We start from the raw sequence: 12616 nt of genomic DNA, 5'->3' as shown, positions 1-12616 counted from the left end.
GATAGAGTAACAGCTTCAATTCCACATCGGAAATGGCTGTCTGATGGAAAGGTAAAACAGTGAAAATACACTAAATATAATGTACACTGAAACTGATATTGATTATTTTTTTAGGTGAGAGACTTTTTTAAGTTGCTAAAATACCTTTTGCCATTGCCCCTGTCCACAGCAGTACATTGCTTAGCTTCTGTGGCAATACTCCTGCCTGCTTCTCCAAACTCGGGGCATGCCGACCGCCATCTACTGTATGTAATACACCGACTATAGATAAGTACTTGATACAAAAATTGAAAAACTATTCCTAACTATTCCTTTAATTTGTGTGCTTAACAGGAGCTTTTTTATCTTTGGACAGAGCCAAGCTGGTTGTTTCCCCTGTTTCTAGTCTCTACACTAAGTTAAGCTAAGCTAAGCTAACCAGTTTCTGGCTGTAGCACTGTATATAACGGACATATTTAAAAGTGGTATTGATCTCCTCAGCCAACTCTCTGCAAGAAAGCAAATAGGCATACTTCCCAAAATGTCAAACTATTCCTTTAAGGCTAAAAAAGTGTGCTATGTAACACGGTTCCCCTTAACCATAATAATGTTGCCTTCCCTAGATGCCCATAATGACCCTTTTCTCTACATTGGTATATAGTCTACATTTTAAAACTTAAACTCAGCAGCTGCTCTTGATTCATTGGCCTGCTGTTCCAGGGTCAGGTGACGAGGGCGCAGGAAGCAGAGGAGAACTACGTGATCAAGCGGGAGCTGGCGGTGGTGAGGCAGCAGTGCAACACAGCCAGCGAGAGCCTCGAGAAGGCGCAGGACACCATCAGAGAGCTGCAGCAACAGAAGGTAAACACCAACCCACAATCTGTGCACAAACATTGTGGGAGCAACTAAAACGATTGTTCCAACACAGAGGATGACGGCAGGCAAAATGTCAATTTCCCTAACATATGTTGAGCAAGAGATTTATGTAGGAAGATTTTCTCTCAAGCAGTGTATCTGCACTTCTCCTTCGTGCAGTCAACTGGTAAATTATTACAAAACCAAGGCTGCTTTTATGTGCAAAACATTAAATGTAGTTCCTGATTCCATTGATACCAGGTTCTAATAAAGACACAACTAAAAAGTACAGATAGTGTGAACGTGTTAGCAAAATTGAGAGTTAGATAAGGAGATGACTCTTGTGTCTCTTTGCTAAATGTAAAGCTATGATTCACTACTGAATTCAGTACTTTTAAGGGTACCGACTACATTGCTATCACCGAGTACCGATTCATGTTAAATCAGTCGGTGGCGAATTTGCAGCTTATCTAAGTTGCAGTGAGTCAGGATGATGTTGAGCAAAAAGCAGTCACAATTGTGGATACAGTTTTTAAAACTTGGCGCAGGCAACGCTTGCTGCAATATTTACAATGGAAAATGCAAAGCTTGCCAGGGCAGCGTGTCTAATCTGACGACACACCTGGTCAGACACAAAATATATATAAAGCTGATTTTTTACAACTGAAATTTCATTTTTGTCATAACAGATTCAAATAGCGATCACCACTGGGTAAACGCTACACAACCCGAGAGCCAGCAGCCACTTAGCTTAGCATAAAGACCGGAAACATGGAGATACAGCTAGCCTGGCTCCTTCCCAAGGTGATAAAATCAGCCTCCAATCAACTCTACAGTTCACTTATTAATATGTAATGCCTTCTTTGTTTAATCCATATAAAACTCATACAAAGTGGTGTAAACTTCCAGGCTAGCTGTTTCCCCTGCTTCCAGCCTGTAGGCTCAGCTAAGCGAACTGTTTGTGAGCGCTAGCTGTTTAACAAAAACGACATAAGAGTGGTGTCAATCTTCTCAGTGAAGTCTTGGAAGGAAAGCAAATAAGTGCATTTCCTAAAATGTTGAAGTATTCCTTGAATACTAAATATAATCTATCTGCACATTCGCCCAAGAAAATTCCAGACTGTTATAAAGGACATCAGCTCATCTTACAACATACAGTAAGTCTGAGGTTAGACTCCGAGCAGCCACTGTTTGATTTCAATCAACTAATTGCAACACTGATCGTCTTCACATTTCAGTGGAAATAAGTTGAAATTTTAATGCAGAAGTCACCACAATATAGGACCCATTTTGCAACCCAACCACAAGGAAGGTATGTGTTTGCCCTGACAATAACCCCTCAAGTTCTCAGTATGCAGAGGACGTGAAAGTTGCGTCCTAACCCCTGACCTGTAATGTGAGCACGTATGACTTGGCAGTATATTAATATTGTGATGTGAGACTACATATTGTCTTAGATTTCTGTTGTCTGTTGTCTTTTCCTGCTTTTAAAGGCTGTATTACAGTAAAATGATGCAGTTTTATGAACATAACAGTCTGGCTGTTCTATTATTTCCCTTATGACTTAATTTACCCACTTCGTCATCATATCCACTTGACTGATGATTATTTATCAGAAATCTTATTGTTTAAGTATATTTTGTGAAAGCACCCTCAGTCAACCCTACAATATTGTCGCGATATTGATATTGAGATCTTTGGTCTGATACAGCAGCAGCAGTCCAGCTGTGACAAACAGACTCATTTACAGCATTGATTATGTTACCTGCACACTAATATTCCAGTATTAATCAGAATATGCCAATGTTCTGAAGTTCATGCGGGTCATGTAAACAGCATATGTTGTTTGGATTTTCTACATTAGGCCTTTTTCCGAGCGTATTATTTTCTGATGTGAGAGGTGTAGGATGTGCCGGTATTATCAGGTTTTATGAACATTATTTAGCGGGTTAGTATTTAGTAACTTTATTTATGTATACAGCGCATTCGGAATATGCGTCTCAACTGGGGTTTTTCCACAGTTTGTGACATACGGCCTCTTGTCTGTTTACAGTGAGCTCTACATGTAGTCACGGAAACGTTGTACACAAACCAACTTGCCAACAGTTTGCAAGGCTGAGGAGAGATGCATGCCCGAAAGAAAAGCACAATTTTCTGATCTCAAAAACAAATACACCAACTTTTTGACATAATGAAAGACTTAGATGTCAACAGATCTCTGAATATGAGCGAGTTTTGCAATGCCGACCTTTTCAAAATGGTAGATGAAGGCATGAAAGAGGAAGACAGTGCTCACATGGTCCAACATGATAAAAGACAATCAAAATGTGCCCAGCTGCATGTAAATAGGAGCATTAGTGGAATTTTTTTTTTTTATTAGACTAGTAAACAGCTTAGTAGGAATATTGTCTTTTTGGAATAATTGTACATATAGCCATTTACTTTCTAAAATGGTCCATTGAATAGAATAGAAACAAATTACTGTCTGCTTTGTAGTACTACCTATTGTCATGTGAAGCGTCTTTGAGTGTCTTGAAAAGTGCTCTATGAATAAAATGTATTGTCTTTAGTTGTAGTAGCAGAAGAAGTTTTAAAGTGCTTTAGAGAGGTAGGGAAAAGAGTGAGAGAATGAGAGGAGGAAAAAGAAGATAGACAGGATGGTGAAAACATGGACTCAAACTGTACAAACCGCAAATTCTAGTTTTCACATCAAGAAAATGTCAAACAAAAACAACTGAGCTGTAAAATATTGTCATAGATTTTTATATTTCCACATCATGGAGGTGACCAGATATACTAGCTGTACACATAGACACAGCAGTGCTGCATGAAAATGAGAAGTTACCCAACTGGCAACTTGTCGTCTTAAAAGCTTCTTCTCTGTTTTTTGAGGGTGGAATGTGGTGTAAAGCTGAGTTTAAAAACAAATGAAAAGGCTGTACTTTTTAGTATGTTGGATCAGTTAATGTGTTGGGGAAAAGTTAGTATATGGAGGGAAAATAATACTTATAAATTAAAAAAAGATTGTATTTTTTTTTTAGCACTGCTTTGACTTATCCTTTCTTAGAACTATTCCTGTGATATTATTGTCAGCTTGTGTGTAGTGACATTATATTGACCTTAAACACAGAGGTTTAACAAAGATTTTGAGTACAATTCCTTCCACATTTGCAAAAAAAAAAAAAAAATGGTAAAAAAATGGGGTATGTGCAAAGATTCGCAGCATTAAGAATTTAAAGAACATGCACTGTGCAGAGATACAGATCCAAAGATGTGCATTAACATGGACTATATTAACTGAAGGTTTAAACTCGCCAGTCATTCTGCTTTTATTGCATTTTATTTTTTGCCAATTCTGTGCTTCTTCCGTGTTAGTCAAACAGCCACATCATCAGTCACATATTTAAACACACCCACTTCAGGAACAAGTCACCCAGGGTAACAGCACAGTACTAACAGAACATTTTGTCCTCACATGTTAAAATCTGAGGAAACACGGTTGTGGTAATTATTTGCCCAACAGCTATCAAACCTGAAGTCTCTGTGTTTATTAATTGATATTTGTTTTGATTTTTTTTTTCCCCTGCATTTCATATTTTGTGTTTTGTTTTTTTTTTAATAACAAAGAAGCGACTCACACAGTCATGTCTCCATTCGAAGCTCAGAGGAAATGACTGACTTACTCATACACTAAGTCTGCAAAGCTCCCTGCCCCGAGACAGATACAGTCTGTTGTAGTTTGGACAGTTTGGGGGTTTTTGTGTTTCAGCTCTGGACTCCAACACGTGACATTTAAAACAAAGCAATTACACTACCAACGACTATATACGGTGCTGCTCTTACTGTAATTGTAGGATGTTTACATCCAGAAAGGGCAGTGCAAGTTCAGTCAGCACGTTAAATTCACAGTCACCACTTCAGCTGAAATCCAGACTTTATTTGTACAGCACTTTTCATACAAACAAACAAAAAGAGAAGAGCCAAAACAGTGTTAATCATAAAGCCGTCTAAACATAAAGACTGACATTTTTTTTGGCTAGGTTAAAAACAGTGTGTCTTGCTTTGTAAATGTTTGATCACCCATTTGTTACATTACTGATGGTAATTTTAATAAACCATATTTAATCATACAGTTAGCATGAAAACAGTTCTAAAACTGTTTTTCTGAATTTATCAAATATGTGGATTTAAGTACATCTCGTCAAGTATTGCGTAAGTACAACTTTAAGGTACTTTAGGTACTTCTCCTGCAGTTTAAAGGGAAATACCAAACCTTTTACACCAGAGGCATTATGTTTTCGGCTTGTCCATCCGTACCTATGTCATATTCTTGTGAACGCGATATCTCAAGAACACCATAAGGGAATTTCTACAAATTTGGCCCCAAATTCCACTTGGACTCAAAGCTGATTAGTTTTTGGTGGTCATAGGTCAAAGGTCAAGGTTACTGTGACCTTGTCTGTCTCAATCTGGTGAACACGATACCTCAAGAACAGCATGAGAGAGCTTCTTCAAATTTAGCACAAACATCTACTTGGATTCAACAATGAACTGATGAGATTATGGTATAAGGTCAAGGTCAGTGTCACCTCATCTTTCTCATTCCTGTGAACGCAATATCTCAAGTATACCTTGAGGGAATTTCTTCAAATTTGGCACAAACGTCCCCCTGGACTGACGAATAAACTGATTAGAATTTGGTGGTTAAATGTCGAGCTCGCTGTGACTTCACAATACATGATTTCGGCCATAACTTAAGAATTCTTACACTAATTATGACAAAACTTATCACAGATGTTTAATTGAATGATGAAGTAATGATTTTTTATCCAAAAGATCAAAGGTCAACTTGATTGTGTCATCATAATTCAGTGTCATATGTCAGGGGCAGAAGGGGAGACATTTGGTCAGATACTGAATTGGTAACACTGATCTTGGGTGTCCATCTGGAAACTGTGCTGATTGTATAGATCTTCTTTGTGTGAAGCATCCATGTGTTCAGAGACATGGTGCGCAGAGGCAAAGTACTGATACTTTAAGTACATTTTGCAAATAATACTTTCACTTTTACAAAGGAGTGTTGCAGAGAATATGTTTTTGGTTCCGTTTTTTTGTCAGCAGGATCAAAAGAAACTACTGGCCCAAATTTCATAAAACTTAGTGGCTGGGTGAAGCATTGGTCAAGAAAGAGTCTACATATTACACATATATACACATATTTTTTATTACTTTTGTTAACGAGATTGGGCATTTGGCCTAGGCGGTGTGCTGCCCTCTCCGAGTGTGTTACTAGTCCGTTGTAGTACTGTTATTTTAAAGCGATCTGAAATATCTCTCCATCACTGGATTTTGAAACATTATGTAATCACAGGACCACAAATATGATATGTGGTCCTACTCTACAGTATATGATGCAGTTGGAGGACAAATTAATTGGGAATATTGGGAACATTTAGTTATTTTTATATATGTAGGAGCTGCTGTTTGTAATAAATGTTAGTAATACAAAAGAGTTTTTTAAAGTGGCCGTCCTGTTGGTCCAACTACCACTTTGCTAACCTAGACAAAAACACACCTTTCTGGTCTGGTCCAGCCTGCCAGTCTTTACAAATTATTTACAGTTAAAAAATCACATAATAACAACAAATCACTCTTCTCTGAGAATGTGTGACAAAATTCAAACTTATAAATGAAATAAATAAATATATTATAACTTATAAAAAATTATTTCTTTTTGTGCTCATTTACAAAGAATGAAGAGCAAGCAAAAAATATGAGTCAAGCAAATGTTTCTTTAAATATAAGTCATTGATTTATTATTTAGGTTTTGAACATGGGTTTGTGAGCACTCTCAATGATGTCATGATGACTTTATTCCAGCTCAGATTGCTGGCACCCGTCACCCACCAGAGTTCACACACCTCCAGACACTCACAGTCCTCTTTGATAACCAAGACTGAAAGGCACCAAATGACAAATCGAGACTTTTATGCACGCTATGTACTCGCCCAATTTCAAGCTTTTTATATTTTGCCTGGTAGGAAAGTGTTTTTCCACTCAGCTTCTCTGTTTTTTCTGCTGCACACCCCTGACTTTGTAGTTTCACTTTGATGTGGTGACATGAAAATGTACAGTAGCTGTCTACGCTCTAACATCACTCTGAGTCAGTGGGAGAGAAGTGCTGCTTGTTACCAACTTTATTATGTTGATGTTTGAAGTTGGGTTGCTGCACAGACAAATGTGGGAACGTCAGCATAGTATAGCAAGGCTTTAGAACTTTCCATTTTGTTGCCACATGCAAAGTAGATGCAAATGATCATGATCAGGGTTAAAGTGGCATGTTGTGATTGATGCTTTTTAATTTGTTACAGAATTAAGGAATAGCACAATAACTCTTGTTTGCTTTGTAGCTGCAGCCAAGGAATCAAATGTATTGTTGCAAATTTCCTTCTGCCCTCCCCAAATGTAGAAAATAATGTTTGCCCTCAGAAAGAAGCTTCAATGAGAAATGTTTACAATAAATCGAAGCTTCAACATGTGTGGTTAAATGAGAGACAAGGACATCAATCGATGCACCTAAAATAATGGGACAATTAGCAACTTTGTTAGCATGCAGGTTTTTGCAGGCAAAAAAAGAAGTTTGTTAGATGGTTGTTAATGAAAGTTTTAAGGTGATTTGCCAAGCTCCTTTTTGATTTGTGATATGCTGGTCATCTTTGCAATTTAAAAAAATCGCAAATTAAAATTGAAACTACTACGCTTGACATCTTTGGCATCTTGCTAGCATGTCTGTTAGCCTGTCTCGTGTGGTCAAAGGGTCCCAGTTTCAGTAGTGTTGGACTGCTGGTGACCAACATTAGATGAGAGTCGGAGTCACAAAACTGTCAGTGAGGTTAAAGGTCCTTGTCTGAGAATAGTAGGGATGGGTGATATGGCCCTAAAATAATATCACAATATTTGAGGGTATTTTTGCAATAATGATATTTGTGCAATAATGGTATTTTTGCAATAATGATATTTTGTGTATATATATATATATATTATTAATTTAAGAAAATAGAATTGCAACAAAAAGGGTGTTATAGTTATAGTATAGTATGTTATAGTTATACATGTCAACACTTTGCCTTCAAAAATTACATAAAAAATAAACAAAAATAATCTCTCATTTCTTTAGTTTGTGAGGGACAACAGTAACTCAGAGTGAGATTCAGATTCTTTATACAATATTAATAGTTCAACAAATAAAATCTATCACAAATTACACATTTAAACAGCTCCCAAATACAAAACAGTCCATTTCCTTCTCTTTTAGTAAAATCCTAAATGATTGAGTTGTTTTTTTTCCACCTAGACCTTTATGCTCTGCCATTTCTGCTCTAATCATCATCCAATCAGTCTGAGAAGTCTGAGGCTGTTCATAAAACATTTAGGGTGCCACTGTTTATTCCACACTACTGAAGCTGCTCCTCTTTTTGGAATCACCGCGGAGTCTGTAATAATTTGGCTTTCAGGCATGCTTGTTGTTGCCATGGGTAACACAGTATGACGTCAATATGTAAAAAAAAAAAAGTCGAAAAATCACAAGTATCGCAATAAGAATTTTTCATATTATATTAAAAATTAGACCGGTATTATTGTGAACGAGGTGATATGGCACACCCCGAGCATATATATATATATATATATATATATATATAGATATAGATATATATAGATATATAGATATATATAGATAGATATAGATATAGATCTATATATGTGTCAAAGCATTCTGTCAGCCCTGGTGTACATGCAAGGATTCAAGAGTGCATGACAGTGTGTGAATACTCAAAATGGTGTTAGATTTCTCAGCAACAGAAACAAAAGAAACAGGAAGATAAAGCGATACAGCAGCAGTCTGTGGCCTGAATTCACACCCATTGACACACCATGGTAATAAGCTGAACTAAGTCTGAAGTAATGACTAACTCCGTCATCTGCAACGAGTCTGCAAATGACAATGCAACAAACAAACTGTTGGATGTTAAATGTGCATGAGACCTAAACAAGCTCAGTTGGCTAATGTTCCCAGTAGTCAGTAAATATCTGTGTACCAACACAATTTCAAGAAAACTGATCAACAAATGTCTAAAGTCACAATGGAGGCCCGCTGCCCTGTTATACGATGTACCTGTTTAACACCAGTGGTGTTTGTTTCAGTACACAGATCAGTTTGTGAGCTCCCTGCAGACCCAGCTGGAGCAGTCCAGACTGCGCGAGGCCGAACTGCTGGGAGCGCTGAAGGAAATGCAAGACAAGGTCCTCGACCTGGAGAAGGTGAGCTAACACACACGCATCGCAGTGTGTGAGATAAAGCACAGTGTGAAAGATGAGCAGAAGCAGCAGGCATGTGTATCTGTGATGGTGTTAAAGATTATTTTACTGTGAAGTAAGCTGTTGAAGTTATTTTCAAACAAAGGCACATTTGACATTTCAAGTTTTCCGTTTTATTTCATAAGGTGTTGAGACACAACAGTTCTGCTTCCCCCTCGATGATGATTTTACTGTAATATACACTGAAAGCTAGAAGAAGCAAATATGCCTCTATCTGGCATTATTTGCTTTTACTATTTTTTAATATTCCAGGAACTCCTGTTTTTTAGTCACACAAGCAGCTGTCTGATGGTTGGTCTGTTTGTTGGTCCAGACTGAAATTCGTCAACAACTATTGGATTGATTGCCATGATATTTAGTACAAACATTCACCATCCTCAGAATGAACCCTCCTGACTTCGGTGATGTCCTGACTTTTCCTCCAGTGCTATCAACAGGTTGACATTTATGGTTTTGAGTGAAATGTCTCAACAACTATCGATTGGGTTGCCATGAAATGTGTTCCAGACATTCGTGTTTGCCTCAGAATGAACTGTAGTGTAGTTTGTCCCTTAGATGATTGCAGCTTACAGTCTGGCGCCAGGTGGCTATCTTTTTAATATAGCACCGACCTCACCTGCGCACTACCACCACTGTGGGAGCACACGCCCATGAACGTCCCAAACACAGAAAATAAGAAAATACAGGCAGAGAACAGAGTCTCTGCTGAAAAATACACACACGCACACTTTCTAGTGGGTCATACGTGATGATTGACAGAGATATCTTCTGTATATCTTTACACTGATCTTTAGGAAAATCCTACAAAGTATATCTCTAACATCAGTTAGCTTTTAGCTTAAAGTGTTGTTGTGTCTACATATGGTTTCACAGAGCCATTAGCATAACTGTAGACTAGTTAATGAATCTTTCTGAACTGTAAACTCCACCTGTATTTCCCTCCAGAGAAGCACGTGCCTGCCTGATGAGAACAACATGGCGGCTCTGCAGGAGGAGGTGAAGCAGATGAAGCTGAGAGAGCTGGAGACCCTGCGTTCATTCAGAGAAATGCAGGACACTGTCACTGATCTCAACCAACGCTGGCAGGTAACACTCACAAACGCCTGCTGTGTCCTTATAAACTACCTGTGTGTGCATGTTCATGTGCCCCGTTTGCGCAGTGGCAGGAGAGTTAACAGCTGTGCTACTCTGTGTTTCTGCAGCATCACATGTCCCGTGGCAGCAGCACAGGTGGCGGGGGCGGCCACTGGAAAGAATCCCCGAAAAAGAACGCCATGAACGAGCTGCAGGACAAACTGATGACAGTCAGGCTGAGGGAGGCCCAGGCTCAGGCTGAGCTCCGAGAGGTCAAGCTCAAAGCCCTGCAGCTGGAGAGCCAGGTCAGACATACTGTATTCTCAGTCATTTATAGAAGTATGCAAACCCTGTAAGTCTCTTTCTTACATACACAGATATACGCTGCAAAGGTCAGTGCGCTTTGATTTGTTTCAAGCATTTTATGGCAACAGCAGTGATAAAATAATGAAGGTAGCTCATCCCTGTGGTGTGTTTCTCCTCTCTAGTGTTAAAATTATTAGTCAGAAAAATTGATAAGAAATTAACAGTAATAAACAGCTTTGATAGCAGGTTCATTGTCTTTTAACAATATTTACTGGTTCTAGCTTCACTTTATCACTTTAAGTTGATGCCTGTAGAACAGAGCTGTGTGCGTAACCCAGTGATTACATGTGATTAACGGGGGCAAAAAAATGGATTCAAGCAGACGTTGGGCTCCTGTCGTCGCTGAAGTGAGATATGAACTTCCCCTTCCCTTTCACATACTCTGTAGCTCTCACACGCTCCAACAGCTAACTAGCCTATTTATATAGTCAGAGGCATTATACTCACCAGAGAGATTCATCTGGCTGCTCATGCAGCTCCGGGCATGCATTTGCCAATTAGTATTTAAATAATGAGGTGACCTTGAACCATAAAGGTCACTATAATTAAATACTGCTGATATCAACCTTTCATCTGCATTTGCCATTGTCCCACAACCTTGCATTGAAAAGTTGAGAATATTTAAATTTTTATGCCACTAGAAAAAGGCTGCATGTGGCACAAAAGCAGAGTGCTCACCAGACGTGCCGTATCATAAAAAACAATGGTTTTGATTTAATGATTCATTCATTAATCAGGCACAAAAACAACAATTTATTAATGATGAAACTGATAATAAATTGGAGCCCTCCTCACACTCTCACTTTTGCCTTCATTCACTTTAGAACCAGATCCACAGCAAGCTGATTGGTCGCAATGATCAGGAACGCTCCGCCTTGCAGGACCGGCTCCAGATGTTGGCCAATCAGAACAAAGCTCTCCAGGCCCAGCTCAACGAGATGAAAAGGAAGCAGGCCGAGTCTGACTGCAAGGTCTGAATGGAGAGGAAGGAGAAAGAGAAAAGGAGTTAGCAGGAGGGGGAGAGAAGTAACAGGGAGAACGGGCTGATGGATGGGAAGGGCAATGTTTTCCTGGTCCGGCTTAATGAAACATAAAAGATTTTTACATACAGTAATGAGACAAACTGGATGACGAACAACAAGGTATGACGGCAGAAATAGGGATGAAGAGCATATAAAGAGGGAGGGGATGACAGAGAAGGATGGAGAGAAAAAGGTAGATTTTGCAGAGCAGAAATAGAAAATGTTTCAGGAAAAATGGGTGAAAAATGAGTCTATAAATTCTGGGATTCTTATTTGAAAAAGAAGGACAGACGCAATAAAGGAGGTCTGGAATGAGGGATGGAGGAGGGACAGAGCAGGACATAGATGGAGGGAGCGAGACAGTTCATGGTGCATTGTCAATATCCATCACTCAAATCCAGTATATCACCGACATCCAAAGAGTTCAGCTATTAAGCAGCAAATGTCATCTTCTCTCTCCCCTCATACATGCAGAGTAAAGAGGAGGTGATGGCGGTGCGACTGAGGGAAGCAGACAGTATGGCTGCCATGGCTGAACTCAGGCAGAAGATCGCTGATCTCGAGATACAGGTGTGTGTGTCTTGCGTGTATGTGCCTCTGTGTTTGCAAGGATTGTATATACATGAAGTGTGTGTACGATGATTGATTCAACACAGTATAATGATAAAGAAACTATGACTTAAACCTTTAGTGTGTGAAATGTGTTTTTCAGAAAGAGGAGGGGCTGATCCAGGGCCAGCTGAACCACTCAGACTCCAGACAGTACATCAACCAGCTCCGGGACCAGATCGCTGAGCTCAAGAATGAGGTTGGATTATACACACACACACACACGCAAACACAATAAATGGCACTGTTTTGGGGGGGGGGGATATATAGACATATAGACAGCAGCACTGTGGTGCAGTGGTTAGCATTGTCGTCTCACAGAGTCCAGGGTGTGG

General features: G+C 39.1%; 1 protein-coding gene across 2 annotated transcripts in view; it reads left to right on the top strand.

The window, feature by feature from the left end:
* evi5l (ecotropic viral integration site 5 like) overlaps positions 1-12616 on the top strand; it is a 59858-nt gene that overhangs the window by 35603 nt on the left and 11639 nt on the right. For both annotated transcript variants that reach the window (XM_049569129.1, XM_049569118.1), the window contains 7 exons: positions 700-840; positions 9037-9153; positions 10156-10296; positions 10413-10589; positions 11475-11621; positions 12147-12242; positions 12385-12480. In XM_049569129.1, the coding sequence (XP_049425086.1) occupies positions 700-840; positions 9037-9153; positions 10156-10296; positions 10413-10589; positions 11475-11621; positions 12147-12242; positions 12385-12480 (915 nt within the window). The remainder of the gene's footprint in view (positions 1-699; positions 841-9036; positions 9154-10155; positions 10297-10412; positions 10590-11474; positions 11622-12146; positions 12243-12384; positions 12481-12616) is intronic.

This window comes from Epinephelus fuscoguttatus, linkage group LG3 (assembly GCF_011397635.1).
Source record: "Epinephelus fuscoguttatus linkage group LG3, E.fuscoguttatus.final_Chr_v1".
Classification (NCBI taxonomy): Eukaryota; Metazoa; Chordata; class Actinopteri; order Perciformes; family Serranidae; genus Epinephelus; species Epinephelus fuscoguttatus.
The sequence above is the reverse complement of the archived record's forward strand: the minus strand, read 5'-3'. Positions and strand labels throughout refer to the sequence as shown.